This window comes from Oncorhynchus masou, chromosome 8 (genome assembly GCF_036934945.1).
Source record: "Oncorhynchus masou masou isolate Uvic2021 chromosome 8, UVic_Omas_1.1, whole genome shotgun sequence".
Lineage (NCBI taxonomy): Eukaryota > Metazoa > Chordata > Actinopteri > Salmoniformes > Salmonidae > Oncorhynchus > Oncorhynchus masou.
The window spans coordinates 36,600,753-36,613,877 of NC_088219.1; the positions used below are offsets into that span (position 1 = coordinate 36,600,753).

At 42.4% G+C, this 13,125-nt stretch overlaps 1 protein-coding gene across 1 annotated transcript in view; it reads right to left on the reverse strand.

Moving 5' to 3' along the window:
* Nucleotides 1–218: 218 nt before the first annotated feature.
* The window catches only part of LOC135543812 (versican core protein-like), a 33,975-nt gene continuing 21,068 nt past the window's right edge, over nt 219–13,125 (reverse strand). Inside the window, exon 4 of the mRNA XM_064971145.1 lies at nt 219–250. Coding sequence (XP_064827217.1) covers nt 219–250 — 32 coding nt within the window. The remainder of the gene's footprint in view (nt 251–13,125) is intronic.

Consider the following 13,125-nt stretch of genomic DNA (forward strand, 5'->3'; position numbering starts at 1 on the left):
GGACCAGAAATCGTCTCTGGCATTTCTAACATACCAGCCCATTATTTTTCCTTGAGGGACCCACAACGGCCATTTTTTTTCCAAGAGTCCCCCACACGGCCTATTTTCCCATCAGCACCCACTATTAGCCAGATAATGAGAATATTGTGAAGAAAAAAACAAACAAGTTAGGCTAAAATTGGACCAGCCATCTGGCATTTGTCCAAAATGCCAGATGGTCAGTCCGCCCCTGAACTCGAGCAGTTACAAACTGATGTACACAACACAAGAATATTAGGTGGAAAATAGAATGGTCTGCCGGCTGATGCTGGTTTGCGTCAGGTGAATGGCTCACATTAGGCCTGACTACAGTCAGTAAAGCCACGAGGGGGAGCGCAGCACCAACTGCAAACACTACAATAAACAAATGCTTTACTCTCCAATCCGTTACTGTATCAATGTTCAAATGAAATTCATGAATTATACAAACAGAGTGACTCCTTGGTCAAATAGTAAAACTCCCACCTTGCTCTTACATTGTGAGATAAATAACGAATGATTCTATCTAACTTCTCCGATCCCTTCACAACAGTGTTGTCTCGTGTCATCTCTAACGTCTTCGTCAGGTAATGGTGTGCGAGATTACATCTGCCCAAACATTCCTCAATTTTCCATCAGTTCTCCCTGTCTTCTTCCTCTCTCTCCCTCTCTCTGTATATGTGAGCTTCTCTCTATCCTTCTCTTTCACCAGCCTATCCTTCTCCTCCATCTGTCTGTCTGTCTGTCTGTCTGTCTGTTGAACTCCCTCAGCATCTTTGTCTGTTAGATCATGACGTTCCTCTGTAACTCCGGTAGAACTATCTTCATCAGGTTTCTCTCTGCTTCATGATCTCCTCAATCTCATGCCTGTGTCTCCCCTCCATCTCTCTCCTTTCATCCTCTTCAAATCTCTCCAGCTCTCTTTCCATCCCATTCCTCCTATCAGACTCCTCTTACAGCTCCCCTCTTCTTCTCCACGTCCCTCTCTTCTTTCAACTGTCTCTCTGGTTCAATTATTCCTTCTCTGAGTGTTCTGATATCTCCCTTGAGCTTCTGCAATACTCCTCCTTTCATATGAGAATCTTGCAGCTCCTCCCGGCCCGCCACAGGAGTCACTAGTGCGCGATGAGTCAAGGATATCCCTGCCGGCCAAACCCTCCCTAACCCAGAATCTCTGGTGGCACAGCTAGCAATGCGATGCAGTGCCTTAGACCACTGCGCCACCTGGGAGGCCCTCATGTACTTAATGTTGAGGTCCTGGTACCCGCTCCCAAACTTCGCTACAAGCTAATGGAGGTCCTGACTCCCTGCTTGGAGAAACTCCTCAATGCTCAAGGCTTTCAGCATGGGTGAATAGAATCCCAATGTGTTCCCAACAACCCTCGCCAAACATCTCCTCTATTCTCTCCAGCATCCCTCTCTCCTCCCCATTGGAGGGCTGTACTGGTACAGCCAGGAGGAAGGAATGGTGTCCCGTGACAGACAGATGGGCACAGAGACCCACATCCTGTCTCATTTCCTCTAGAGAGAGTCCAGGGCAGAAGCAGTATGTAGTGTCTACCAGCACCAGAGGTCTCTCTAACCCAGAGTCTTTAGTTTACTGTAGATCTGAATGTCATGAAGTTTCTGTGGATAACCTTGCCTGTGGCTGACAAGGGGAAGTATATTTAGCAGATTGAATTCTCCTGAAATGAAAAAACTCTGAGATATTCATAGTTGTTCTGCACCGTTCTCCACTGGGCATATTTTAACATGATTTAACAGTACAGTGCGTACCAGAATTAGCTTCTCTTATCTCTTTGGACCCATTCACATTTAAATGAGTGAAATTGCCTCGATGGCAGAAATAGTCTCAATGCTTTTCCGTCCCCTGACAAATAAATTCATGTAGCTGACTGGTGGTATCCTACGGTCTGAGAAGAGAGTACCATTACCACCTGCTGGTCAATGTTGGGAATAGCAGTGAATTTACAAAAAACCTGAAAGTCAGACATACAGTACCATACTGGTGGGCTCAACTTGCATGCACTGATGATGGCCTCATTCCACGGGAGAGATGGTACAGGGACAAGGGCCGGCCAGTGTTTGTTGTTGTTCTAATAGAGGGTGCAGGTATGTTGACTGGTTTGTAGAGTCTGCCATTTCCTGTACGCATAGACACAGACACACACCATCCCTGGATTGAAAACCAACAGTTCGCCCTGGGACGATGCACAGAGCCCACTTGTACTGCCTGCCTGCCTAGCTGGGTTAGGGTGAGGGGGTTGGGGCTGGGCTGGGCCTGGCTAGGGGGTAAAGTTAGGGGGCAGGGAGTAAAGGCTGAGTTTGGGTTAGGGAGTAGCGGAGGCTAGGGGGTTGAGTTACGGGGTAGGTTTGGGTGAGAGGGTGCAGGAGAGCAGTATTTCATTGGGGGGCTTCATTTTAAAGATACATCCAGCAACTCTGGTCCCAGTCACGACTGAGAGACTAGGACAGGCAGAGAGCTGCGAGAGATCCAAGTGCTGTTTATAGTTTGCCACCCTGTAGTTGTATCTTGTTTTGAACTGGTGTACACAGGGGTGTCATGCCCCCTCAGATTTGTCTTGTTCTAAAAAAGTATTATAATAATATTAATTTTAATAAACGTTGTTGTTGTTTCTCTGCAATACTACTAGCCAACTAACACATTTATGAAGTTGGCTTTACTTAGCCCATCTCATAACTCATAACCTCATAACTAGCTACCAAGAAGCCATCACAGTGCAGTTATCACAAAACACATTATTTTCAGTGTTATAGGCTAACTTGAAGATGAGGCATGCAAGACAAGACACTGCGAGATTCAGAATACGAAGACATACGCGCATGATTCTTTCTGCCTGCCACATCCTCTCTCTCCCGCGCGCTGGCTCGCCTGCTCTTTCTCCTCTAATGATGTGAGTGTGTGTTCATTCTTCAGTCTGTTGCGTGTAGAATATCATAGCCAATGAATTGACGATCGGCCCCGGTGTTCTGATTGCGAGACACAGCACTCTATTGTGTGATACCGTTCTTGATTGCCAATCAATAGGCCAAGTGCCACAGTTCTGAATGTCTGCCTGGTGGCCGACCTGCCTAAACTGTGCACCCCTCTCCCTCCGTCCCTCGCTAGCTCGCTATGAAAGATACACGTGTTTGTGTTCTCGGACGTATGGCAACTGATCTGGTCTCCTCCATTCCAAAAATACTGAGTCTTAGTAGTCGATCCCAAGCAGGATCAAATCTTGAAACTCAGAAGTGGGGGTCGACACAGGGAGTCGAGGAATCAATTATCTTGGAGTCGACTCTTCCACCACTACGCCATCGTCGTTAACCGTTGGAAAAATGGCAGCGGTGAAGTCCTGTCTGACTTTGAGAATTGAATCGAGTTGGTGAAATGCAAATTTAGCCAGTTTGGAATTGAGGTCCAGTAATGGAAGCACAGGTGCAATGATTAACCATCTGATAGGGACCTACCGTCAGACCAAAACCGTTGTTGGTAACAGTGCAGCTCGCTGCATTGTGATTTCACGTGGAATTGTATGAATTTTTGGGGGGTACAATTTTAACGGAAACCCGAGAGAAAAAATGGCTTCTATCAATCAAGTTAGAGAAGCTCGCTTGTCTAACTATCTTCACCAAGATACCACAGATGAAACCAAAATGTTCACCTGCCCCTTTAAGGGCGGGAGGTTACCGTGGTGAAGCGACTGGAGTCATGTTTGTGCGACTGGAGTCATGTTGTCTTCCCTAGCAGTTGAAACTCAAACATAGAAAAACAACCGAGCCTATGAACAAAACAATGTAAATGGCCAAGAAACACAAGGACAAAGTCTCACTTCAGCAGACGTTTGTTTCAATTCAATTAGCTGGCATGCCTGCTGGAAAGGTTAGTAGACTTTAGAAAAGCAAGCAATAACTAAATGTGCTGAATAAGACTCACATTCTTTCAAACTTTTATCCAGATATTAGCAGAGATGCAGAGAAGCACATTTCGTTTCTTCAAATAAAGCACCACCTGTTGAAGAATACAGAAAGCTCAACAGGTGTGCTTAGATACGCAGTATATATTTAATTTTTTACATAGAATTGAGCATAGTGATTATAGATTGAAGGAAAAATGCTCAATTCTATAATTTACAGAGTGGGGTTTAGCCCCAATAAAAACAACCCGATTTTGATTATTTGATGTTGGGTTATTTTGACCCATTGAGTTGGGTTTCGTAAATAACCCATGCTGGGTTGTTTGGGATCACCCAAACAGGAGTTAATTGAATCATTAGTTGGGTATAGTTTACTCTCATGCTAGGTTGACCTAGCAGCTGGGTCTTTTTGAGCACCATCCATAGGATATTTCCAGGAGGCGTGGCTTAAAAGGGGCATGGCTTTCAGCTCGATCTTATTCATCATTATGTTAAGTTTACGTACTGCAAATTCACATTTCAATCATATTTGGCGGGATATTCTCCTATAATATCAAGATGATTTTTTACATATTATATTAAGGTACACCACCTTGTTGCTTAATCATATCCTTCAATGGGATTTACGTAGGCTTTTACACTTCAGTAATTGCCATTGAAGCTACAAAAACTGCAATGTTCGACCTTAACATGTGATAAGTATGCAACAGACTAGATGAACAGGAATGACATTTACTCTCATGGCTGGCTAAAAATCATTGTCTAATATCCATGCCCTTACTTTACTACGCCTCCAGTCTGGGTCATATCTCAAATCCGTGTCATCTCATATCTGGGTCATACCCAGCACCAATAACCCAGACCCAGCATCAATAAACCAGCGGTTTGTAAAGAAAAATAACCCAATTAAGTGACCCAACGCCTGCAACCCAGCAGTTGGGTCAACCCATCCACCCTCACATATCTTTTGGGGACCATGACGCCACTGTGTACAGGAGACGACGATGGTCAGTCACCATCCCGGGTCCTGGAGAGCTTAGTTCCCACAGACAGTCAGTCATCTCTCTCTCAAGGTGACGGAGTGTTTCTCCTTATCTCTGACTGTGTGTCCTGTCCCACGAGTGTGTGTATGAGATATACCACTATCCCACATGTGTGTGGAGAGATAGACCGAGGGGAAGAGGGTTTCTATTACAACACAGGAAGTACCCCACTCCTCCATCCTCTTCTCCTCCTCCTCTTTCTGTCTCCTTCCCTTTCCTTCTTTGTAGCATTATTTGAGTGATGGTGAACTATGCAGTCGGACAGGATGACTGGTTTCAGATGAAAGACCTTGGATCTGATGGGAAAAGATTCTCTGTGAGTGTGAGAGAGGATGTGACAACGTGGTGTTTTGCTTCTCTTCGCTCTCTGGGTGTGTTTGTTGTTGAGGACGCAGATCAGAGGAGAAGCTAAATCAATAAATCATTCAAATAACTAAATCTGTCACCAAATCTCTAAAATCACCAAATCTGTCAGTGCAAGCTATCTCTCTGTGTGTCTGAGGGCCAATGGTGTGAGCTGGTGAAACATCAAAGAGTGAGTTGAGCACTGAAGTTGACCTTAAACTCAGGCCACGACACAAGTATAATAACATGGTAAGAGCATCGTAACAAGGCTATAGTTAGTTACCTGCACCAAGGAGTGACTTCTGTAATTACCTTCTAAGCACCACAATAATGCTGAAGTCATTACATCTGATAACAGCAGGACAGCTCGGTGTGTGCGTGTGCGTGTGTGTCTGTGTGCGTGGGGAGTGCGGGGTACAAGTCAAACGTTTGGACACCTACTCATTCAAGGGATTTTCTTTATTTTTAGTATTTTCTAAATTGTTGAAGTCGGGGGATTGTGTAGGACAGGTCATCTGATGCAGCACTCCATCACTCTCCTTCTTGGTCAAATAGTCTTTACACAGCCTGGAGTCACCAGCAAAGCACCCCACACCATCACACCTCCTCCTCTATGCTTCACGGTGGGAACCACACATGTGGAGATCCTCCGTTCACCTACAGTTGGAACCAAAAATCTCAAATTTTGACTCATCAGACCAAAGGACAGATTTACTCTGGTCTAATGTCCATTGCTCGTGTTTCTTGGCCCAAGCAAGTCTCTTCTTCTTTTTGGTGTCCTTTAGTAGTGGTTTCTTTGCAGCAATTCAACCACGAAGGCCTGATTCACACACTGTCTCCTCTGAACAGTTGATGTTGAGATGTTACTTGAACTCTGTGAAGCATTTTTTTGGGCTGCAATTTCTGAGGCTGGTAACTCTAATGAACATATCCTCTGGAGCAGAGGTAACTCTGGGTCTTCCTTTCCTGTGGCAGTCCTCATGAGAGCCAGTTTCATCATAGCGCTTCATGGTTTTTGCGACTGCACTTGAAGAAACTTTAAAAGTTATTTAACTGTTCCGGATTGACTGACCTTCATGTCTTAAAAGTAATGATGGACTGTCATTTCTCTTTACTTATCTGAGCTGTTCTTTCCATAATATGGACTTGGTGTTTTACCAAATAGGGCTATCTTCTGTAAATCCCACATACCTTTTTACAACACAGCTGATTTGCTCAAACGCATTAAGAAGGAAAGAATTTCCACAAATGAACTTTTAACAAGGCACTCCTTAATTGAAATGCATTCCAGGTGACTACCTCATGAAGCTGGTTGAGAGAATGCCAAGTGTGTGCAAAGCTGTCATCAAGTTAAAGGGTGGCTACTTTGATGAATCTCAAATATAAAATATTTGTTTAACACTTTTTTGGTTACTACATGATTCCATATGTGTTATTTCATAGTTTTGATGTCCACTAATTTCCTACAATGTAGAAAATATTTTTTTTTAAACTGCAATGAGTAGGTGTGTCCAAACCTTTGACTATTTTTTACAATAAACAAAAACAGGGATCGGTGGCAGCTAGTAGACCGCCGAGCGCCGCCCGAACAGGAAGAGGAGCCACCTTCGGTGGGAGTCGTGACACATTCTAAAAAGGTTTATTCTACCGGTAAGATTTATGGGAAGATTGTTCCATTTAATTAAATCTGCTTTCATTTGGTTGAGTAATGGGATAAATGATCTGTCACGCTCTGACCTTTAATATCTGTTTTCTTTATATTTTGGTTAGGTCAGGGTGTGATGAGGGTGGGTATGCTCGTTTTTGTATTGTCTAGGGTTTTTGTATGTCATGGTGTTTTGTAGGTCTAGATATTTATATATCTATGGTGGCCTGATATGGTTCCCAATCAGAGGCAGCTGTTTATCATTGTCTCTGATTGAGGATCATATTTAGGTGGCCATTTTCCCTTTTGTGTTTGTGGGTTCTTGTCTATGTGTAGTTGCCTGTCAGCACTCATTCGTATAGCGTCACGTGTTGTTATTTTGGTTAGTTTGTACAGTGTTCATTCTTAAGATAATAAAGTAGAATGTACGCATACCACGCTGCACCTTGGTCCGATCATTATGACGTACGTGACATTATCCTTATATATTTGCTGTCTGTCAATTATTAAGCATCCTAAGTATTTAATATTTGTTGTTGTCCACTTAAAGGATTGCTGTAAATCACAGAAGGTTGGTGGCACTTTCATTGGGGAGTACAGGCTCGTGGTAATGGCTTGAGCGGAATTGGTGGAATGGTATCAAATACATTAAATACATAAGTTCCATATGTTTGATTCCATTCGTTCCTTTACAGCCATTGTTATGAGCCGTCCTCCCATCAGCAGGCTCCACTGCTGTAAATCAATATTATTTTTATTTTTCCTATTGCAATTATTTCCACATTTATCTCCACATTTATTTAATATCCTGAGATTTTAGAGTATTCTGAAAATATTATTTTATTTTATTGAGTTTTCAATGTTTTTTAGGTATATCAGGAGATCGTCAACAAATACGTTTAGTTAGTTTGTACTCATGTTCAACAATACTGATACCTGTTATGTTTGGGTCCTGTATAGCTATTCCTGCAAGCAGTTCAATTGCCAGTGAAAACAGGAGGGGGGAGAGAGGACATCCCTGTCTTGTACCCCTTTCTATAGCATTTCATCAGATAATGTGTTATATTTTAGCTTTAGGAAATTATATAATATTTCTATAAAATGTATTATTTCAACTGGAAAGTTGAAGGCTTCGAAAGTTTTGAATAGAATAGCCCATTCAAGACAGTCAAGCCTTTTCGGCATCAACCACCATTATTGACAAACCTACATTTCTTTTTTTTGTATTATACTGAAACATGTTCTTGTATTTGTTTGTAACCCTGTTTGGTTAAGACTTTTGCCATTCTGTTGCTTATGAGTTTTGTTATCATTTTAATATCGCAATTTATTACATTTATGGGTCTGTAATCTGCAGGGCAATCTCCAGATTTTCCTTAACTATTTAACTATAACTATTTGATATCCGGAACTAGGAAGCACTGAATTGAGTCTTGTCATTTGAGTAAACTTTGTCCCTAAATGTCAAGTAAAATTGTATCGGAAAGACGTCCATACCTGTTGCGTGCAAAAGTTTTAAGTGTCTAATATTTCTATTTTTAGTGATTCTTTGTCTGCGTATAGTTGCTTCAGGGTTGTTGTGTCTAAGAAGACTGTAGGATCAGTCAGGTTTTTATTTAGTATGATTAGTATTGATTTTCATAGAAGCTTTTAAAATGGAAATTGATAGTGCTGTTTCTAATTAAAGCATCCTTATCTGTAAAAAGAACTGGTTTGGCATGTATTCGTTTTGGGAGGGCTGCAAGGTTAATTTACTGGGTTTATTTTTGAATAAATAGTATGCTTTATTTGTGTTTAACTTGTTGTTGGCTTCAAACCTAAAATACTATGTGATATATATATATATATATATCATGATAATCACACACTCTGGAAAAAGTTGCATCAGAGTTCAAAAGAAAAATGTAAGAAAAAAGAAAAGAAAAAACCTTTACAAGCTAAAGAAAACAACATTTCCGAACCGAAGCATTATTCCTGCTCAAGTTCAGAAATGTTGTTTTCTTCTTAACCCTGTAAATATTTTTTTATGGGCTTTTCTAAGATAGTGATTTATTTGTCTTACATTTTTATTTTCAACCTTTAAGAACCTTATGCTATTTGTGTACTTTCCATGTAAAACGTTTCAGTTTGTTGCCATTTACTTGTACAGAATCAAAGTTAACCTTGTCTGTTCCGTCTAGCATTGAAGAACCAGATAAAACATTTGAGCAGGTATGGAAGAGTCATAGTATGGATACATATTGTATACATTGCATATATAAACTGTGTACAAATGTAGGCTGAGCAATAATTTAACAGAGAACACACACAAAAACATAAAGCAAAGTACTTCTTTGTACTCTGTGGCGCTGTTCCTTTTTAGGGCTTTTAAGATCCAACTCCTCTCCTAATGTATTATACTGTACATTGAACAGCAACTGTCAGTTAAGTGCTGTGGTCAGTTTGCAATACCTGGTGAATTCAATTCAAGTATAGTGGCTAGTGGGGCTCTACTTGGGGAGAGTGGGTTCACCGAAAGTGAGCGGAGTGTGTGGCGGCACCACACCTATTTCAGGGAGGTGTCTGATGCTCTCCCAGCCACCCCGTCCCGATCCCTCGGATAGAGCCCATCTCCATATCTCAGCAATAACCACCATTGAATCCTAGCTATAATGAAAACTAGGAATACTCTAAAATCTAATCTGTCCATAACTCTTATTAATTTTACAGTAGGTTTGCAAGTCAAAAATTGTTTTAATTACATTGTAGTATAGATGAATCCTTCCTTTCCTCTCTCCCAAGCTAACCTTATCTATCTCCACCTCCCCCTCCTAGTTTTCCATCCCCCTTTACCCCACCCAAGCCAAGTTTGTCCCAACTTTCCATCCTTACCCACCCAAGCAAGCTTGTCCCAAACTCCCAACTTTTTTCCCTTCCTCTCAGACCCACTTACAACCATCCATCAATCAAATTACTAATTCATTCTCAATCATTCCCACACAACACATAGCCTATACACCCAGGGCTCTTTTCATGTCCACCCCTACTTCAGTTGGTCAGATTCTGAACTCATTCTGGAGTTGTGGGAAAGGAGGGAGGAAGGGGAGAGAGAGAGGGCATGAGTGCAGTGACTGTTTACGATCAACATGCCTTACAGAGGCAGTATTCTGCAGGAGTTGTGTTTCCGCCGTGTTTGTGTTTGGAGTGTTGCATCAATATGGTGTGTGCTATGAACCCGTCTCCTCCCTCTGTGGGTATGCGAGAGTGTAAGTGTGTGTGTGTGTGTGTGTGTGTGTGTGTGTGGGCTTATATTACTACCTTCGTGGGTACCGGAAATCCCCAAAAGTCCCCACGAGGATAGGAAAACCAGGAAAATTCTCCCTTGTGAGGACTTTTTCCAGGTCCCCACGAGGACAAAGGCTGTTTTAAGGTTAGGGGTTAGGCGTTAGGGTTACGATAAGAAGTTAGGGAAAATAGGACTCTGCATGGAAATCAAGGATGTGTAGCAAAACATATGCTGTGTGTGAGTGTGCAAGTAAGTAAGTGAGAGAGAGAAAGAGAGAGAGAGAGAGAGAGAGAGAGATAGGGGGCAGGGTGGAGTAGAGAGCAGAGTAGAGAGCAGTCTGTTTCCTCTAAAAGGTCTGATTCAGCTTGGTTAGAAAAAAACACAGACAGGAATTTTATTAGATAGCTCCGGTTGGCGGCAGAGCCTCCAGTTCTCTGGTTTAAAATTGCCAAGCTGCACAAACACCGCTTGAAAATCAGAATGTTCCAGACCTCTGGAAAACATTGGTCTCTGTACCATATCCGAGTCAGCGGATGGGCTTTGACCAAATTCTTGACCAAAAAATGTTGTTTCGAACGGCAATGTTATGGCATTGTGTTATAGACTGCAACAGTCGGGTACCCAAACTAGCGGTCAACTACAGCACATACATTTGATTCATTCTGGTGCTTTGAGGCAGAAATCCAATGCTCCCACCCCTCACTGGTGCCGGCTACGCACTGTGTTGTATAAAAGGGGGTATATCTGCAGGAAAGTGACAAATAAGGGACTGTGAGAAAGGGGGTCATACAAACATACTGTGAATTCAGTCTGAAATAGGTATAGAAATACATTCTGGCATAATGGGGATACTATTTCAGTCCAACGCCGTCAGTAAAGAATCTCTCTTTTCATAGTCGTTTTTTTCTGGAGATGGAGAGAGCTCTCAGGGCCAGAGAAAGTGGTTAGCGGCTGTTGAATGGACTAGGTCACCAATCCATGGAAAGTGCATGGAGCCCCAGCTCTAATTAAAAGCAGTATTATTGTTAAGGTGTGGCTGCCACTCCACTTCATGTCTGAGACCCAGTGTAAGATTTAGACCTGTATAATGTTCTCATTACACAAAATCCCAGCCCTTAACACACACAAAGACCCCCTGTCCTGCACAGACTGTGTGTGCGTGTGTGTGACTGGAACAGGCCTAGAGGACTGGGGAGTTAGAGAGCAATCAAGAATATATTTCATTGACGTTCTTAAGCGGACTGACTTTGTTTTTGACACAATCAACCCCTATAAATGAACATTTCTAGCTACCGTCAGAAATAACAACACAAACGAGAATGATTTCTTATTTACACTTTCAGGAATTCCAATGGCTTGACCCATGCAAATCCTGGTCAAAAAAAAATCAAAGACAAATATCCCACTAACCACTCTCCAAATGAATAGCATAACACCAACGTTTCTCTCCATTTGAATGACATCAGCAATATTCCTAATGTTTGTGCAATCCCTCCAGAGCTCCCTGGGGCCAGAGACCAGCAAGGAGGCTGGCTTTGTAGACCTCTCACTCTCCTCAACGTCAAACAGCTCCTACGGACAGACTGGTGTTCAACCCGGGTCTCCTGCACTAAATCTTCACAATCTACTAAATTGTGTTCGTTTACACAATTCTTCAGGTCTTGGACGAGGTTACTTATAACCTTTGTTCACTGAACCTCCAGGAGCCATCTGAAGCTCTTGGAGATTTCTTGTAGTCTAGGAAGTAAATTAAGCCAATTCTAAAGATTATCCCAATAAAAAACACAATTCTCTGTATATGGTTCAGACAGTTGGTGAACTTTCCCCTCAAAAGTTAGTGTCGTTAGTGAATGTCTTGACAAAGGTTGTTAAACTCCATAGGTAAGTAATGGTGTGAGTGGGAGCCCTTCTGTTGATGACCTGAGCTATGGAGTTTAAATTCCCATCAGCACGAGCAAGACAGTGTGTGTGTGTGTGTGTGTGAGAGTTAAGGTAATAGTCAATTCAAAGGGCCCATGAACTTTAACAGAGACAGTTTCCCCCCGTCCACTAACGTCCTCAGTTCCTCTCACATCCAGTTCTCACAGGACACTGCTCTGCTTATCTGACTAACAAGTCAGAGGTCAGGGGTCATATCTGATACCGCTACACTGGACCAATGAGAGGGCATGTTGTTGTAGTGATAATCCAGCTAGGCTTTACACGACTTCTGCGAGAAGCTATAAGGGACTCTTCTAGATGGTAGTAAATACCATCTTTCAGACCGTCGTATATCTGATCTGCCAAGACAAAAACAGATCATCAAGGCACAGAGGCACAGCATGAACAAAATACGGTATCAATATTTTAGTGCAATCGACCACATCTAAAGAATGTGTACAATGCTATATAAATGCAGACATACACAGCTTTTGCAATGCTCTCTCCTCTCTCCGTCTCTCAGCTGTCTCCCTCTCTCTCTCATTGCCTCTCCCTCACTTTGGGAAAACAGATTACTGTAACAAGAATATTTGTGGCTTGATTCATTAACAGTCTGTTGTTGAGTGTGGTGTAACGACAGAATGTGAGAGCCATGCAGTCTTTTGGCGAGCCAAATGAGAGAGAAAGTAAATAAAGAACACATCAACTGTCCACATCACCACCTCCATTATAAACTAATAACAATCACACTGATCTGGTTGTAATGAGCTGGATCTTAGTTGGAGGCGATTGTTGCATCACTTCCATTGTTCCTGTTTTGATTTCTTGTCCGCTGTCTATTCTTGAGGAACACTCCAGTGTTTTGAGTCCATCTCTTGCCTCCTGTAGCTTCAACTCACATAGCTGGAGAGGAACAATGTTTTTGAATGAATGGATGGATTAGAGAGGAGGCCAAAGACGAAAGATGCA